The 19101-nt window shown below is 36.4% G+C and overlaps 1 protein-coding gene across 1 annotated transcript in view; it reads right to left on the bottom strand.

The window, feature by feature from the left end:
• Positions 1–19101, bottom strand: part of PTPRQ (protein tyrosine phosphatase receptor type Q) — a 234588-nt gene that overhangs the window by 198503 nt on the left and 16984 nt on the right. Inside the window, exons 9-14 of the mRNA XM_070788855.1 lie at positions 14615–14787; positions 3673–3856; positions 2092–2253; positions 1814–1993; positions 1116–1223; positions 701–982 (exon numbers count right to left, since the gene is read on the bottom strand). Of these exons, the coding sequence (XP_070644956.1) occupies positions 701–982; positions 1116–1223; positions 1814–1993; positions 2092–2253; positions 3673–3856; positions 14615–14787 (1089 nt within the window). The remainder of the gene's footprint in view (positions 1–700; positions 983–1115; positions 1224–1813; positions 1994–2091; positions 2254–3672; positions 3857–14614; positions 14788–19101) is intronic.

The following is a 19101-nucleotide window of genomic DNA, read 5'->3' as shown; positions in this document are numbered from 1 at the left end:
GTATAGAGTTTACATGTATTAAGTCTATATACATCTATGGGCTTCCCAGGTGGCTCAGATGGTAAAGAAGCTGCCTGAAATGCAGGATACCTGGATTATACATCTATAGATATATATCTACTTACATCTTTACATATGTGGCTCAGACAGTAAAGAATGGGTTTGATCCCTGGGTCGGGAAGATCCCCTGGAGAAGGAAATGGCAACCCACTCCAGTGGTGGGCTACAGTCCATGGGGTCGCAGAGTGAGACACGACTGAGCGACTAACACGCACACACACACACACACATTTATACATATATATGTATAAATTTAGATATATCTATAGATAGATGCCTATGGATGTATACAGAATTTATATAGATTATATATAGTATAGGATTCTATTCTTATGAATGTGTCTCTGCTATTTCCTAGTTTCAAAGCAACCTAATTTATAGGTACACTGAAAGGACTTCTGATTTCTCAAGATACTTTCTTTGAAAAAAAGAACACTGACATTTATTCTGGAGTTCCCTTATATGTAAATCAGATTTTAAAAACTTACACAAGTCTTTTCCCACGCCTTCCCACAAAGATCATATAAATTCCTGGATTATACAGAACAGAATGACAGACTTCAGGTTATGTAAAATATAAAACAATATGACAATTATCGGCCATGTTTACTTCATTAATATGTATGGGGAAAAAACTTACCAGTCTCAGAAGTTCTCACAGAAAGTACAGAAGATAACTGCTCGCCATGGCCAAATCTGGTATATGACCTTACAGAAACGTTATAGAGCGAGTAAGGTTTTAAGTCTCTTAAAATTATGTTTGTTGTTGAGGTGTTCTTCATGAATAAGGAATTTACATTTCTGTAGAGCACTTCATAGGCAACAATAATCCCATTGGGTTTCTCAGGTGGTGACCACTTCAAACTTATTTCACTAGCGGTAACATCGGTAACTTCAACATCTTGAGGTGACGACTCTGGTTCTGGGGGAAAAAACCAATATGTGTATTTTTCCATGTTTATCGCTTCAGACACTAAAGGCAGCATGAGGTAGATGACAGTAAGCATGCAACACCACTTGCTTCTTCTTATTAAAACTGCACCTAACATTCTTACCATCTTCTGGAGTTCTCACGAAGATGTCATTTGCTTCGGACAAAGAACTTTCTCCAACAGTGGTTGAGGCAGCCACTCTCATTTTATATCTTGTGTATTTCTTTAACCCTGTAAGGAAAATAGGCCATTTGTTCAAAGTCCCCAGAATACTATTCCTGGATTAGTGCCATTCAACACAAGACTAGTGAAAATAACTTATCTGGGAGACTGGTTCTTTAAATCAGCCTCCTATAATCCCAATCTCCCAAACTTCCTTGGTATGGGAGACTTCCATCTGGATGAGGTTTTAGTTCTCTCCTAAAATATCAAGGCAGTGGTCTGAGACTGAAGAAACAATTTTTGGCACACTGCAAGGAATGTAGCTGATTTGGCACAAACACCACGTCAGCTCAATTACTTCAGCTGATGGTCACATTCAGTCAATACAGAGTTATTTTGACGCACCAGGCATAAAATTCCGTAGGTCAAGTATATTCTTAGGATACCTGTGGTCTGATGACTTTATTTGCAGATAAATATAGTGAAAGAAAAACAACATTTAATGAAGTTATTTCTGCAAGTATTTTTAAAGATATCCATGGGGAGCATAGCACAACTAAGTCTGCAGTGGTGCAACATGTACTCCGCAGTGTTTAATGGCATAGAGAGATGTGCGTTTTCCATCAGAATAAGAATGTCAAAACAAAATTCTGTTCTACCTGTTATGAGAAAGTTGTTATCTATAGTAGTCATCTGGAATGCTCTGTTTGTATCCAGTTCCATTGCATAAATTGTATAATGAGTTATTTTTCCATTAGGATATTCTGGAGGATCCCAATATAACAAAATAGATGAAGAACTAATATTTTTATAGTTTATAACTTGAATGGAGCTTGGCACTTGAGAAGAAGAATGAAAAATTAATATGAATGAAAAGTATTACAATGTACCAGAGCAATATCTGCAGGTAACTATTTCAGAGGAAATATATTCTTACCTTGCTCAAGCGTCCTAACACTGAGAACCGTTGGTGGTCCTTCTCCCATGATGGTGAAAGCAGATACACTAATCATATGCTCAGTGAAGGGTACAAGTCTCCTGATAACATAGGACAGCTGTTCAGCAGCAATGTCAGTGATATACTGATTCCTTGAAGTTCCTATTTGAAATCAGTTTTTTAAAAATTTTACAAGTATTTGGCTTTGTGATCAAAATCATTTTTGCTTCCACAGTGAAATTTTAAACCCAATTTCACACTATCCATTAATCTCTCCATGTAATCCCTTATATGAAAGGTAGATACATAATTAAAAATAAATATACTGAATGTACTCCAATAACATATACAGACATTTTGTGCTCATAATATAATTTTGCTAGTTGTTATACACTATCCCAGAATAAGAGATTAGTGTTTTGAGAAAATATAACTTTCTAAAAAAGACAAGTTAGGAATTCTTTTCCTAAAAAACAACTGGGCAATATATCAAATTGAAATATTATAAGTCAGTGCTGCATTATGATATAAAAATCATGGAAATAAGATTTTATTTGGACTCAAAATCACCACACATTTGCTAAATCCATTAATGATTTAAAGCAAGTATGCTTATAAAACTGCCACGTAAATATATCTGGACAAGGATTTCAAAAAATCCCTATTTCAAAAAATAAGCTAGTTTTTTTTTTAAAAAAAAAAAACTTATTTGGACTGTGCACTTCCAACAGTGATAAGTAGTGCTTAGGCCAAACAAAGTATTAAAAAAAAAATCTGTATCAGAAATCATGGGCCTCTTAATTTTTAAGTGTCTTCTAAAAGTTGTCTTCTTTGCCCAGGAAAAACATGTCAGTAAATGAAATAAGCATATATTGAATGCAATGTGATACTTTTGCCAAATTCCACCATCAATATAAGAAATTTTAATTTGGAAGGGAACAAATACCAGGTTAGAGAAAAAAGCAACAAGAGAAACCCTTTTTTCTCACTTAGCATTTTAGAAAAAACAGAGATAATTTAGATCTGTTTCTTCTAACCAAATATTTTTAATTCACTGTATATGACATTCTCCTTATAGAAACAATAAGATCCCTTGACCCTGAGTAGTCAGTGTACACACTAATGACATCACCACGTCACTGGGGTCACCTCCACCTGTTGATCACCCCATGCACTCGAGTTGTAACTTTCTGACCTATTTACCTTCAGTGACATTTGAAAACCTATTAGTCAAAAGCTGCAGAGAGTGTGAGGCCTGTGAATGATTTGAAGATATGTTAATCCTTTCCCATCACACCTGCTTTGGCAACTGTAATAACTGATTGTCTCTGCAGCTTGGCTGCAGACTCTAGGGTGCTACTTTCTCTGGAGGAAGGTCAGATGGGTTAGGAGGGGCCAGCTCCTGCCTGTGTGGCATTTCCATTTGCCACATGAGGTTATCCAACAGTTAAAGAAAAAAAATCTGACTCCAGCCCATGGACCATTAATAATTGGGTTGAACTCTGAGCTAAGGTTCATATCTGTGCTAGGTAGTACTGGTGGTTTAAATACATTTCACACAGAACAAAAAAATGTACCTACCAAATGTTGAAGGCTGGTCTTCAGCTCTGCCCCTCACAGGAAAGTAATTACGTGGATGACTGTTATATATAACTGAAGCAAGTGAATACAGATCAGAAGACATCTCTGCTGAACCCTCAAATAATCCTGCCATTGACTCTACTATGCTCACAGTTTCTGGAGCCATGGGGTTTATATATTGCACCTGAAAACAGATATTTGCAAAGACAGTGATGGTTACATTTAATAATGGCTTCAGTCAAGTACTAGTTTCAACAACTAGTAATTTTGGAATGATAAATTTTTTAAAGATAATGTTATTTCCAGGACTACTGTCTCCCTTACACTCCAAATTTTCATTCTGAAACTATTAAAATCCTGCATCATTGTAGCCCATTATGATCAATTCTGTATCTTAAAACTCCATACTGCATTGTGCAAAAAAGAAAATAATTTATTTCTGACTCAAAAATGGTTAAAAAAAAAATAGCCATCCTCATGCAAAGTTTCATGACTAAAATATTTTAGCTGCTTACCACCCAATAATAAGTTGTCTAGGCCTACTGCCTTATTAAAATGTGTTTTGCTTTGCCAATTTATGTCCTCATTTGTACACCAGGTGTGAGCAGCCTGCATGCCTACTGGGTATATGTCAATAATAATAACCTATAATCGAGTGAAGTTACAGACATGAACAAAATTACATGGCAATAATTTTCAAACAGTTCAAGACAGACCTACGTAAGGCTATGGGTCTAAGGAATATTTTAGGTAATTGTGATTGTTCCAAGATGCACCAAAGTAGCAAATAATGACATGAAATAAAACATCATGAGCATATTACAAGTATATACAGTAGAGCTTTATGTTAGGACGGCAAGAGAACTCTCTCCATTCTTCCCACACAGTATAACAGATTGAAACAAAATGAAAAAATCTGAAAATAATCTAGGTTTAGATGATACCAAGACAATATTAGTAATTGTGTCGATTGTGATAATGGAATTGCATAATGAATTAGAATTTCAGTATTTTTTAGGAATCCATACTTAGTTAGGCATGTAAGAGCAAAAAGATATGAACTCTGGAATTTATTTTAAAATATACCTGCATCAACAGCAAAAATGAGAGATGGCAACAAAGACAGCATGTTGATAATTATGGAATCCAGGTGATAGGTTAATGGATGCACATTATACTCTTTTTTCTTTCATTTATACCAGTTAAAATTTTTCAAAATGAAGTATTGGGGAAAAATAGACAATGTTTTAAGAACTACTCTTTTTTTGTCAATTTCTTCAAGACTCACCTCCAAACCTTTTTTTTTTTTTTAAGAATATTTTTTTCAAAGAAGAAAATCACTCTATTCCTTCCAAATCCATGTTCTTGCACCTTCAGAATTTCTAATTCATAATATAGATTTTATTTATTTATAAATTTTGATACACCTATCTTTTAATTATTTTTGGAGTTGAGCCCAACACAGGCTTTTAATTCCTTATGAACATAAAGCACTTAGTATTTTTTTTTTTTAAAGCAGATGCTCAGAAAAATATCTGGAAGGCAAGGAATTTTAAGGCTGCTTAGTTATTTAACTAGTTACAAAGGCAGATCATTTGAATATTAACTTTTCTGAGAAATAAAATTGAGAAAAGATGCAAAGGTATATCTAATTCTCCAAATGATATTTATAAGATAAAATTACCTAAATCTTATTTCTTTACCCAGGGAAGTATTGTGATGAAAAGCAGGGAGATATCAATAATATTTATTCCAAAAATATTATGATAAATCACTCTGGATAAGGAACCATACTTGGAACAAACTAAAGATCTTCCACCTTCCAAGGCACACTTCAACTTTACCTCCACTGGGAAGTCAGAGAAGGCATGAATAACAAACACATAACTCAGAGATGCTCTGGTATTCCAGTCAATAGTTTATGCCTGAACCACACAGCTGTTTCCACTATCAATCAACCACCCTTTGAGAATCCAGTGTGCACTACAGAGGGTACAACGGGGTAATACAAAGAATTTCCCCTGAACTATGATTTTGTGTTAAATCTCACAATATTTTATACCGTCAGATACATTTTTGAGAGTTAAGCCATAGTATCCCATCAATTAACTAAGTTAAGCATCTCTGTTGACAAATTACTGTTCCAGCCTAAGAGGTGACTGAGTGATTTTGACTATCTGAACTTCTTCCAAATACACTGGAACAACCCTAACTATAAGTGATTTGAACTGGTTTTGTAAAAATCCAGAATTACTAATTATCACCAAGTGTGTCATTTTGTGAATATTTCTCACACTTTGCCTCTTTAAAACGGGGATTAGGTTTTTCAAAGGATGAAAAAGAAATAATTTTAAGAGTAAAAATGATAGGAAAGAATCAGAACTTAAGAAAGTAATGAGAAGTGGCTAAGAAACAGGAGTGGAAATGAGTAAGAGAGAAGGAAATAAAGGCCTATCACAACTCCCCCAAGGTTGGCCTCATTGAATTAGTCTAGTATTCTCAACCCCAGCACTAATGACATTCCACGTTTGAGAATTTTTTTGTTATAGGGAGCTGTGCAGGGCATTGTAGGGACCAGCCTCCCTGGTCCCTACCCACTAGAAACATACTCCCTGTGGTGACAATGAAAACTTCAGAGATCGTGAAATGTCTCCTGGATAGCAAAACTGCCCTTGATTGAGTAAAAACTGAGTTAGGCAATGTTGCAATTCATCAACACGAAAACCTTCTCATATGCTACCTAGGAATCCTTGGAATTGATATGAAAGAAGTCTTCAGAGTTCAGTTCCTAATGCACCTGAATAAACCAACCTGATTCTACATGTAACAGTCTTCATTATAGCTAATATGATTGTATTTTCAAAAACTTTACTATATCTATCAATTTATACTTTCTGGAAGTCTACTCAATTGGTTTAATGAAAACGTTGACTTATTCTTAAGAAATGCTTCCATATTTTCTTATAAACTATAACATGATTTGTACTATTTTCAACCAGTGGTACAAAGAATTTTATAATTAGTATATGTTTGGAAGCCTTCTAATGGAAACTGTATCATTCTGCACTTGAGTGACAAATCCTTAACGCCTGATTCTGTCTATGTTCTTAATGCTCAATAAAGTAAACATTTTTAGAATTCCTATACTACTTTCGAGCCTTGTCCTCAGCCTCATTCTTGAGCCACTGGACAAGCATTTGGCTTGTGTTCTTATGTTCACCACTGACAAACATTTATATACTTGGGAAATATGTTGGATGAAACGATGTATCTATACAAATCTCAGAAATTTGTGACGCTACATAGCAAGATGTCTTTGGGGAGAAAACCCCTCAGGATTTGATCTGAAAAACAAGTACAGAAGTACAGAATGAGATCTGAGTGTGAAATTCAACTAGAGATCAATTAATGAAGAGTGGACTTTAGGATTTTTTATACTTGCATCTAGATGGAATGCTAAGTCGCTTCAGTCGTGTCCGACTCTGTGCAACCCCATAGATGGTGGCCCACAAGGCTCCCCCATGCCTGGGATTCTCCAGGCAAGAACACTGGAGTTGGTTGCCATTTCCTTCTCCAATGCATGAAAGGGAAAAGTGAAAGTGAAGTCGCTCAGTCGTGTCCGACTCTTCACGACCCCATGGTCTGCAGCTTACCAGGCTCCTCCGTCCATGGGATTTTCCAGGCAAGAGTACTGGAGTGGGGTGCCATTGCCTTCTCCATAGGTGGAATAAGTCTCCCAAATAAATTAATTTTATTCTTTGCATTGACAGAAGCAGAAAATTCATGCTAAAGGAGAAAATAATTCTGCTCAATTTGGCTCTAGTCAAACCATATATGGAATATGGTGTTCAGCTGAGGAAGAGGCTCATTGATAAACTGGACAATAAATACACAAGAGAGTAATCAATAATATGAATGACTGTTAAGAAACTGAGGATATTAAGCCGTAGGGAAACCATGACCATTATTTTCAAATGATAAAAAGTTAAATCATTGTATATTGTTATTACTAATGGAGACACCAACATTTAAAGCTACTTTGTGTCAAGTACAGTGATAAATATTTTTGCCCGTGTAATCACTTAATTATATCCCAAAGAAAAAGGTATTATTATCTCCATTCTACAGTCAGCTGTTCATGTTCATAAAACTAGTCATACACTTCCCTGGTTGCAAATCCCAGACTCTAAGCTACTCTAAGCTACCGTGTGGGTCTGGAGAGAAGAAATGGGATAAACTGGTAAACACTAGAGAACAAATACTTCAGTTCAAAACTGTTAAAGAACATGGTAGTTTCTTATTTATATATGTTCTGGACCTGTCGTAGTGCCTGGAACTTGATAGTTACCTAATAAATGCATGCCTGTGAGACCACAAAGAAGCATGGTTTAAAGCTTATAGAACAGGAGCTGATTACATGCTTGTGGATACCCTATTGTCAGAGTTGATCAAATATTTTAGCAGAGGCTGGATTTCCAATCATTTATTAGTCATGTTATTGATTACCTTCATATATAAGCTTGGAAGTTGAAATAAAAGTCCTCAAACCCTGAGATTAAATTTTCAATTTTTTTTTCAAAGATGTGTTTAAACAGTGAGAATAAAATCCTGTGCATATTTCAGCATGCTTAAATAACTCCTGTCTGTTAAGAAACAAACAAGTCATGAGAGGTCACTGGAAAAATTTCAATAAGGGTGATGAAATCAGAGCAAATCTAGCATCGGATGATTATATTTTAATACTTTTTAAAAAATGTCATGATCATGATGTATGCAGGTAGCTAAAAATACAGGAGATGATGAAGGATTTTCAATGAAAATAATATTTTCCTGTCTGTAGCTTTACAACTGCAAGTCTTACTCTCTAGAAGAAACATTTTTTTGAGATTTTGAAATCAATTATTTTTAATTAAGATATAATCAACATATAACATCAAATTACTTTTCAGTGTGCAACACAATGATTCAATATTTGTATATTTGTTGGAAGCAACGCCTTTAATCATTTCAGTTTCAGTTCTTACGGTGTTACTTCTAAAACCACTAGATAATATATTTTACTTTTCCGTTAAGGGTCACTGGGCTTCCCTTGCGGCTCAGCTGGTAAAGAATCTGCCTGCAATGTGGGAGACCTGGGTTTGATCCTTGGGTTGGGAAGATCTCCTAGAGAAGGGAAAGGCTACCCACTCCAGTATTCTGGCCTGGAGAATCCATGGACTGTATATAGTCCATGGTGTCGCAAAGAGTCACTTACTTTGCTGCTGCTGCTAAGTCGCTTCAGTAGTGTCCGACTCTGTGTGACCCCATAGACGGCAGCCCACTAGGCTCCCCCATCCCTGGGATTCTCCAGGCAAGAACACTGGAGTGGGTTGCCATTGCCTTCTCCATATAATTTCTAGGATATCTGTATTAGTAATTTTACCAGACATTATAACATGAGAGGATTTATTACTCATTTGATAACTTTTTCATGTAATTTAACCAACCAAATAAACACAGTTTAATATCTCTCTTTGGGATGTTTCAGGGGCCCTCTGAAGCACCCCAAAGTTGGCTAGAGGTCAAAGGAACTTCAAAAGAATTCGATTTAGGAAGTTTTATAAAAAAAATCAATTAAAAGCTTTTAGAACATTTGGTCAGATTTAGTCAATGTTGATGGGTGTATCATTTAGCTTGTTGATATGTCACAATAGGCCTAAATACCAAGGCTCAAGGGCTAGTGAAAGTCAGCTCCGCCATCTTGGACCTGGTTGACTCTAACCAGTTTTCTTATGTAAGTTTTCACTTACTTTGGACAGTATCAATTGACTTTCTGCTACAATAGGAAAGCATTAATTACTAAAATAGATGCATATTCATATTCCAAGTCCATTCTCATTTTTTATTTACTTTTATAGTTTAAATGCATTAATACTTTAATCTGGATGGATTGTAACCCAGAAACTGCAGAGCAATGCCTCTCTCATGATCCTTCTACTATCCCTAACCCATGCTGTTCATGCTTTTGTATAATCCCTTACTCTTGCATGGGAAATGTGATTTCATCCAACCAATGGACTAAGGGAAAGGCGATGGGATGTCACTCCCATGGTTACATCATACAGACTGTCCTTGCTGGCTTGATGAAGTGGATGGCCATGTTGGGAAAGTTCTGTGGCAAGAAACTGTGGGGGACCCCTATGAGCTGGAGCTAAGGACAGTCTCTAGTCAAGGGGCCAGCAAGGATCCAAGGCCCTCAGTTTTATAATCAAAAGGAAATTAAATCTGAGTCAGCCAAGACTCAGATTTAATTTGAGTCAAAAATCTAAGTCAGCCAAGAAGTAGATTCTTCCCCAGTTAAGCATCCATATGGGAACACAGGAAGGAAAGACCCTTAACTGAAGCCTTATGAGACCCTTAGCAGGGAACCTACACAAGCTGTCTGGATTCCTGACCCACAGAAACTGCGAGATGATAAATGTGAATTGTTTTAAGCTTGCGGCAAACTGTTATACAATGGAAAACTACTAGTGTAGTAAGCTAACAAAAATAGTCCAGGCAATCCTGAGCTGGAGTGAGGACACAAGAATGGAATACAGAGGTATGAAGGTTACACTTTGAACTGGCCTTAACATTGAGTGGCTATTAAATGCTAAGTATAACCAAGGTCAGAGGTAATCCCAAGATTCTAAGCCCTCATGAAGACAAGATAATGGTGCCATCATCCAGAAAGAGAGACATCAGACATATAAAAATGCCACAAAAGCCTCCCGAATTCTTCAACAATGACTTACAGATCAAAGATCTGTGGTGTGACCAATCCAAGGGGACAGGGAATTCTAAGCCTGTTATTTCATATCTGGGTTTCAACTCAGTCTCTCTCCTGACCTTGTTATCGATCATTAAAACTATCAATTACCCTTACAGACTTTCTTCTTCTGTCCCATAGGAAAACTAATAGGTCCCTACCACTAATAGGCTCCTCCTTCCAATCAAGAACCAAGTCCTATTTTCTCAAAAAAAGATGCTTGTTTTGTTGTTTTATGGGGTAGATGAGTTTAAATGTGATGAGTCCTGGCAGAATTTCCCCAGAAATGATTGTAATTAGGGATGCAGAGTGTCAGAAAAATCATCATGGAAAACGAGGTGAAAGAGACATGCAAATAGGAAGCAGTGACTGACACTCTAACATGGCTGAAGACAGAACTCTCCGGAATACCCTTATAAGGAAGGAATTAGAAAACAGTAAAAGAGCTAGCTTTCTTAATTTATTCTTTTTCATAGTACAAGGCCAAATTGTTTTGCAAAGTTGCAGTATATGACAGTGGAGCAAGTACTAGGGAGAAAACGGTTGTGTCAAAAGCTGGGGAGGTGGAGGTAAAGGAATGGGTTTTGGAGGACACAGAAGATGAGGACAGTTAAAAACGTATATCCGAGGGTTCAGGGTTGGGAGCACATGTATACCTGTGATGGATTCATTTTGATATTTGGCAAAACTAGTACAATTATGTAAAGTTTAAAAATAAAATAAAATTAAATATAAAAAAAAAAAAACTCAACATTCAAAAAAAAAAACAAACGTATATATGCTTTATTTGACGTGTAGGAGGTCACTGCTGCTGCTGCTGCTGCTAAGTCACTTCAGTCGTGTCCGACTCTGTGCGACCCCGTAGACGGCAGCCCACGAGGCTCCCGTCCCTGGGATTCTCCGGGCAAGAACACTGGAGTGGGTTGCCATTTCCTTCTCCAATGCATGAAAGTGAAAAGTGAAAGTGAAGTCGCTCAGTTGTGCCTGACTCTTAGCGACCCCATGGACTGCAGCCTACCAGGCTCCTCTGCCCATGGGATTTTCCAGGCAAGAGTACTGGAGTGGGTCGCCAGTGCCTTCCCCAACTTCTAACAAGACTTGAAGGATTTCAAAAATTCTTAGGACACAGTGTGGAGGCTATACTCTGAGAAGTTAACGAGTGAATAGAAAATTCCTTATCCTACACCAAGGTCAAGGAAAAGGATACATACTAAGCCAGACGTTTTATCTGTTATCTCCTTTACTCCTCATCATACCCTTCAACAGAAGGCAGGCATATAAGCTCTACTCTAAAAATGAGGGCAGCAAGTCTCCAAAAGTTGACTCAAAGTCATAGAAAAGGAGGAAAAGGCAGAGTCGGGGTAGGACACTGGCTCACTGGACTTAGAGCTCCTGCCACATGTCTCCCCACGCCAACCTCTGAAAGGCAAACCCAGACACCAATCACACAGGAAAGCAGAAACATCAACAATGGGCCTGATCTAATGAAGAAATATACAACCACAGAAAGAAAGTATAATGTCTCCTTTTATTGAAACTGAAGGAAACGAATATTGTGTCCCAATGAGGGTGAAAGGTCCAATGCCATGATGAATAATTACAACAGGTCACAATTATCTAGGTCACCAGACTTACCATACACAAGGTGGAGTTCTAAGCTCTTCACACATTAATCCATTAAATCCTCACTAACAACTCTGTGTTACACAGACTCTTAGAGTCCCTATCTTAAAGAGGAAACAAGTTTAGAGAGGTCAGGTCTACTCTTCCAAGGTTAAACCATCAGTAAGGCCAAAACCAAGGTTTAAACCCAGCATTCTCTCTCCTAGTTCCATGACTTAACCTCTCTACTGTAAAACACACTGCTGCTGCTGCTGCTGCTGCTAAGTCACTTCAGTCGTGTCCACCTCTGTGCGACCCCATAGACAGTAGCCCACCAGGCTCCCCCGTCCCTGGGATTCTCCAGGCAAGAGCACTGGAATGGGCTGCCATTTCCTTCTCCAGTAAAACACACTAAATGACCAAATTACAAATATAAACCCAGATTTGTATATACCAAAGCTCATGTGATCTCTATTATGTCACAGGGATTGTGGATCAGATCACAAGAAGTCTTTCCTGAGTCTCTTAGTTTCAAGAGAAAAAGAGGCATGGCTTATCATTCAATAGATATCATTAGCAGAAGTGGGAGACCTGCCACACAATCCTAAAAGAGTGAAGTATCTAATTTAAGGCCTTCTCAGCAGGAGCAGAGGGTTAAGCTTTTGCCCTGTCCCTGAGCTGTCGACTAAAGTATCAGAGAAAGCATAACTCAACATCTTTTACACAAGAGGAATGGAGTCAGTATTGGATTAAACTATAACCCTGGGCCAGAGGTCAAACAACTTGTACTAATGAGTCCTGGTTGGCCAGAATGCATTAAGCACATAGTAAAGTAGTGAAAAGTTGGCTTAAAGCTCAACATTCAGAAAACTAAGATCATGGCCTCTGGTCCCATGACTTCATGGCAAATAGATGGGGAAACAGTGGAAAGAATGTCAGACTTTATTTTGGGGGGCTGCAAAATCACTGCAGATGGTGACTGCAGCCATGAAATTAAATGACGCTTACTCCTTGGGAGGAAAGTTGTGACCAACCTAGATAGCATATTCAAAAGCAGAGACATTCCTTTGCCAACAAAGGTCCATCTAATCAAGGCTATGGTTTTTCCTGTGGTCATGTATGGATGTGAGAGTTGGACTGTGAAGAAAGCTGAGCACCAAAGAATTGATGCTTTTGAACTGTGGTGTTGGAGAAGACTCTTGAGAGTCCCTTAGAGTCTCCTTACAAGGAGATCCAACCAGTCCATTCTGAAGGAGATCAGCCCTGGGATTTCTTTGGAAGGATGATGCTAAAGCTGAAACTCCAGTACTTTGGCCACCTCATGCGAAGAGTTGACTCATTGGAAAAGACTCTGATGCTGGGAGGGATTGGGGGCAGGAGGAGAAGGGGACGACAGAGGATGAGATGGCTGGATGGCATCACTGACTCGATGGACGTGACTCTGAGTGAACTCTGGGAGTTGGTGATGGACAGGGAGGCCCAGCGTGCTGCGATTCATGGGGTCGCAGAGTCAGATGTGACTGAACGACTGAACTGAACTGAAGGTAACTTCCAGGTGCGTATCAGAAATGGAGGAAGTCTGGGACTAGGAATAGAATGGATAATATACGTGGAGAAAAACAAGAGCACAGCTAGAAGAAGTAATGATTCTGGACCAAACAAGTGGAACCTAATTGCTGAATAACCAGCAGGCAGGGCCTCCAAGTTACAGTGTGCTACACTCACTGGTCTTAAATAGATGTATTTTTTGTGAGCCCCGGGAACCACCAATATCTGGATACAATCAGTTTAAAGTCTTAGAAGGATTTCCCAGGTGAACAGCTGTCTGGATGAGGTAAATGAAGACAGTGAAGGAAAAATTAGTGCTGCCTATATTGGGTTGGCAAAAATGTTCATTTCGATTTTTCCATAGCGTCTTACAGAAAATCCCAAACAAACTTTTTGGCCAACACAACACTTTCAAATAGAAACAAAGCAGGGAAAGAAGGCTTCCAGTGTGACTAGAAGCAAACACTGTCCTCTTATTTTATATTTATGAAGTGATTTCATCTCTTATTTATTTGATTTCTTTAGTCAAATGTATATTGCTTGTTTTTAAATGAGGTAGCTTTGAAAAATCTGGGTTCCTAAGACTAAGGGGGACAAAACCATTTGTCAACAACAGTTACTAAAGTTATTGTGTCTTTCTTTGGCAACTATTCCAAATTGCATGCACAACCTTAGGAGGAGTATTTAAATCTTAACAGGAGTTTCCAAACAATTCATTAACTTTATTACCATAATAGCATTCACTTATGGAAGTACCTTTAGTCCCGCTTAATTGCCCAATTAACATTTTTCATATGCTGAAAAAGAATAATAGCACTTAACTAATAATAAATGTCTTGAATTGAAATATGATGAGCTAGATTATCAGCATAGCTGAATTTACTTCACTTTGTACTTTGAAGCTTGTCAAATATTTTATGTTTGCATGTTGGCAAATCTCCCAAGTTATCTGGGCCAAAACCAGGTAGAAAGGGCTCAACACAATAGGAAATTCAAGGGCAGTACCTCATCTTTTCCGATCAGCAGAGTATCTTCTAAAATCACTCTTGTCTCGGAAACTAATACTCTCACTCGATATTGGTTAATGATGCCATTGGGTTGTCGTGGTTTCTTCCAGGTAATTCTTATTTCTGTGGCTTCTACTTCTGCAACCTGCAAATCAAATACTGCACCTGGAGCTAAAAAAGAGAAGAGGAGGGAGCTTTAAAAATACCTTCTCAGATTTCTAAAAATTCCAGAAGGCAGCTCATGACTGAAGGCATATAAGCAATTCTGTTAGAAAACAGACTAAAACAATTTACTAATTTATGAACAATTGGATTTGTATCAGACCCTTTAAAAACACAGATAACTAATGTTAAATTTCTATACATTGCTCTCCACATGTACACAAGAAACAGAGTAACATAATTTTCCCAAATCAAAATGCCATAACATTTGTTCAGAACAAATTAATTTATAAAAATAACTTTCCAGGGAAAGTTGTTTATGACTGATGAATTCCTAGTAGAAATCTTGAAGGCTCTACAAAAATTAAAACATACCAAAAGATAATATCTGGAATATTCTGAATGCAATTACATGTAGCTGGTAAACTCTATTAGGCAACTTTTAATTTGTTTGAAAAATTAATGGATTTTTATCTGCTGATTTTATAAATTATGTGAATCTCAAATTTCAGATGCCCTTACTCTTTGCAGAAGTAAAGAAAAAGAAGGAAAAACAATTGGTTTTAGATAAGGTACCAACTACTTAAATTCCAGTTAGAAAGTCACCAAGTGGTGATCATTTTGTAATGAATAAATGCATAAAATTATTAAATACATAAAATAAATGTATGTATGTCATCAAGGGCAACTACTAGGAAACCTCCCAGTACAACAGGACCAATCAACCAAGAAAAATTCTACTTTGGGCACTTGTCCACTTTTAGTTTATACTTCATTATGTGATTATTAATAGCCAATTCCTCCCTTCACATTTAGTCTCCCTATCTCTAAAATGGGTGTCATTAAATCTTTCCTATCACTATACAAGATTACAATAAGGAATAAATGGTTCAAAAGACTTTATAGTATGCTGGCTGAAGAAAGAGAAAATGTGACATAAAAGCACTGTTCTTTATGATTAGGATGTGGTCATACATTACATTTCTTTCCCTAAGGTAAAATATTACACACAGTTAGCAAATTCCAGTTGGAAGAAAGACATATTAAGGATAAAATGCAAACGAAGAATGATTCTATTCTTCTTTAAGATAACAGAAAGGAATTAATGTCACAACTCCCATAAATATTATTTATAATTAATGAACCTAATTAAGCTGAAGTTAAACATGAAGTTAGCATAATCATGTAGTATTTCATCTTAGAGATTAAGAGTTGGGTTTTTTGGTCCCTATAAAGTAATCAGTACAAAACAACTCCTTAGATATTTTAATAGTGTAAATATTTCTCAATGTTTGTTGACTAGTGAATGACTAGATAGCTGAACTCTGAATCTCAAAACCATGACAACCCAATGGAATCATTAACCAATATCAAGTGAGAGTATTAGTTTCCGAGACAAGAGTGATTTTAGAAGATACTCTGAACTCTGAAATTAGAAGCCTATTATTTGATTATTGCAGTCAAGTCTCCAGAGTCCAGTATGGGTAAAACCTGTGCTCAAAATTAAGAGATAAATGTGACATGGGTACACTCATAACTTGTCAATTCTTTCAATCTCCTTTGCTAAAAACATTTCAGTGTATCTCTATACAGAGGATAATTCTTTACCTTGATTTCCCCACAGGTATTCTAATCTGAAGGAAAAACAATTTAATTTTTGAAAGATGGAGGAAGAGTTCTAAATTAGAACCCCACAATAAATGATTTATTCATTTGTCATTCAACAGACTGAGGACTCATCATATGGTCACGTTCTAGGCACTTAAGGATAGAGGGAGGAAGAAGACAGATAAAAAGCCTTTGCATAGGTCACCTCTTATATAAGATTTCTTTCATTACCATACATTGTTGCTAAACTTATGTTTCTTTCATATTTATCATATTGACATCATTCAGGAGTAGAGAACCTTTCCAATTAACCACAGAGTATGAAAACAACACAGCTATTTAACTGGCAAAGCTCCATTCCACCTTTCTTTGACATTTCTGGGGTTGCTATGTGGATGAAGTCTTAGTCAGTACTGCATAATATAAATCAGAGAAGAGATCTGGCATTTTCCCACCTAATTTGAACTCATGTAGAATCTCAATTGAAGAAGCAGTTTAATAACTATATTGATCAGAGTCATCAGATAACTAAATCCCACCTACTATAAAATAACTGAAATGGTTAGTACCATTTGGTGCAACAAAAATTACCCACAACAGTATATTTAAAGTGTATTGTCTCTTATTCTGTTAGCCAAACCTAAAAATAGACATTGTTTATCTTCTAATTTATAGTTTTCAATACAACTTAATAAGTATTGCCCCATAACACTAATGCTTAACAATCACAATCCAAAGTTAAGTGGTTCTCTATTACCCTAAAAATGTACCCCAAACTTGTGTAAGAACAACTGTAAGGCTATCTCTTTTTTATGAAAGAAGAAAAAGCTTAGGGGATAAAGGAAATGAAGGACACAGCATTGTATCTTGTCTTTGGAAAGACACTTGATATGTTACACCAAAAATTCTCATGGAGAAACCAGAGAAGTGTGGATTAGATCAAACTCCTTTAATATTGATACCAAATTAACTAAAGAAAATCAAACACACAGGCAATTATTCATGGTTCAGCATTAATTCTGAAGGTGTTGTCTATGAGGATGACCTATGAATCATTCTCAGGTCAATACATCTATAAATTTTACTAATAAATAGGAAACAGAGTATACATATAATTGGTAAAAAAAAAAAAAAAAAATCAGAATGATTAGTAGTATACCTGTGGCTTATTTATGTTGATGTATGGCAAAAACCATCTCAATTTTGTAAAGCAATTATCTCCAATTTAAAAAAAATCAACTCCTAGAAAACAATGGAGACAAATGGTATTGGGGTAAAGAAAATACATTAAAATAATTTTTGCCTTTATCTAGCAAATTAAACTCCCATTGGAAGTGAATTTTGTAAAAATCTACTGAATCTGAAAATTTGAAAAATAAAAATCATGGAGAATCCTGAAAAATACAAAGTTGACAGTTTCTCAGTGATCTCCCTACAAAGATGTTACTACTATTTGCAGAAAATAGCAAATTGAAATTACTGAGGACAAGTCTTCACTTCAATAGTCTATTTATGGGGGAGCAAAGATGGATTTCAATACTTTTTTTGCTTTTAAGACATGATGTAAACTTTCTTAAAAGATATTCGACACTAGTCATAGAGAAGTTTTAGGGGATTTGAAGCAGCAAAATTTACTTAAGACTTTTTTAACCCACATAAAAATAACAAGCAAAAATCTGTTGTCATTGCTATATTCAGCAGGTTGTTTCATTCTGGAATGGCAACTATGACATTTTGTAACACTGGAGATTATCATCATTTTTTCCAAAACCATCTCTTCTTCATGCCTAAGTAGAAATCTGCTCAGTAAAATATTAAGGGAAATGCAGAAAAATTATGAAAAACATAGGATAACTGCTTTCACAACATCATGTTGATTTTCTTTGACAATGGACCATATCATTCTCAGTATTAATGAAATCAGCCCTGTTATAATGTGATAACACATATTTTCTATAAGAAATAAATTCAATATTTTTCTATGAATATCTGGAGATTTGTTAGAACCTTGGTTGTTTTAAAATATATTAATTTAAAAGCTGGCTCTAATTGATTTCCTAATTAGACTACAGACTATTTTTAAAATATGAAGAATAAAATTGAGAAACTAATTAGAATACAAAGAACCTGTTATATTAATGAATAAAAAGAATACTAGAAAATTAAAGTATCAATTATAACTCAAAGTGTGTATGTTCTAATGAGTTATTTGATTGTTCTCATACAGCTTAAAGATTCCTTTATGGCAAATTTTTAATCAGTGGGACCAGGATTAATTAATGTGTCAGAGTCTACATTCACTGCATTTGCCCCAGTATATCACTGAGACCCCTTGGCTGAACTATTCCTTGAGAACTGCATGGAGGAAGCAGGCATGCAGAGAAAAGAATCATGCCACGCTTGCCCTTACAGCTACGAAGGCCACCTTAGTTTCCAGTGGGTTCTGAGAGCCACTTGGATGTGGTGAGCAGGTGATGAGCAGTTCAGGAGGCAGTAAGACAAAACTGAGGTAAATCACCGGGCATACAGGGCAAATAGAGTCATCTATTCAGAATGACTTGGCATCAAAAATAACCCATGTGAAGTACGTTGAACAATGTCCTTAAATATTCTATTTATTATTTTGTAAATTAAATAATAAAGACATAAGAAAGGGAAATAAATGTTTAAGTGATATCCTAAATAAAATGGAATTGTATGTGGTAGTGTATTATC

The sequence above is a fragment of the Bos indicus genome, chromosome 5 (assembly GCF_029378745.1).
Source record: "Bos indicus isolate NIAB-ARS_2022 breed Sahiwal x Tharparkar chromosome 5, NIAB-ARS_B.indTharparkar_mat_pri_1.0, whole genome shotgun sequence".
Lineage (NCBI taxonomy): Eukaryota > Metazoa > Chordata > Mammalia > Artiodactyla > Bovidae > Bos > Bos indicus.
The sequence above is the reverse complement of the archived record's forward strand: the minus strand, read 5'-3'. Positions and strand labels throughout refer to the sequence as shown.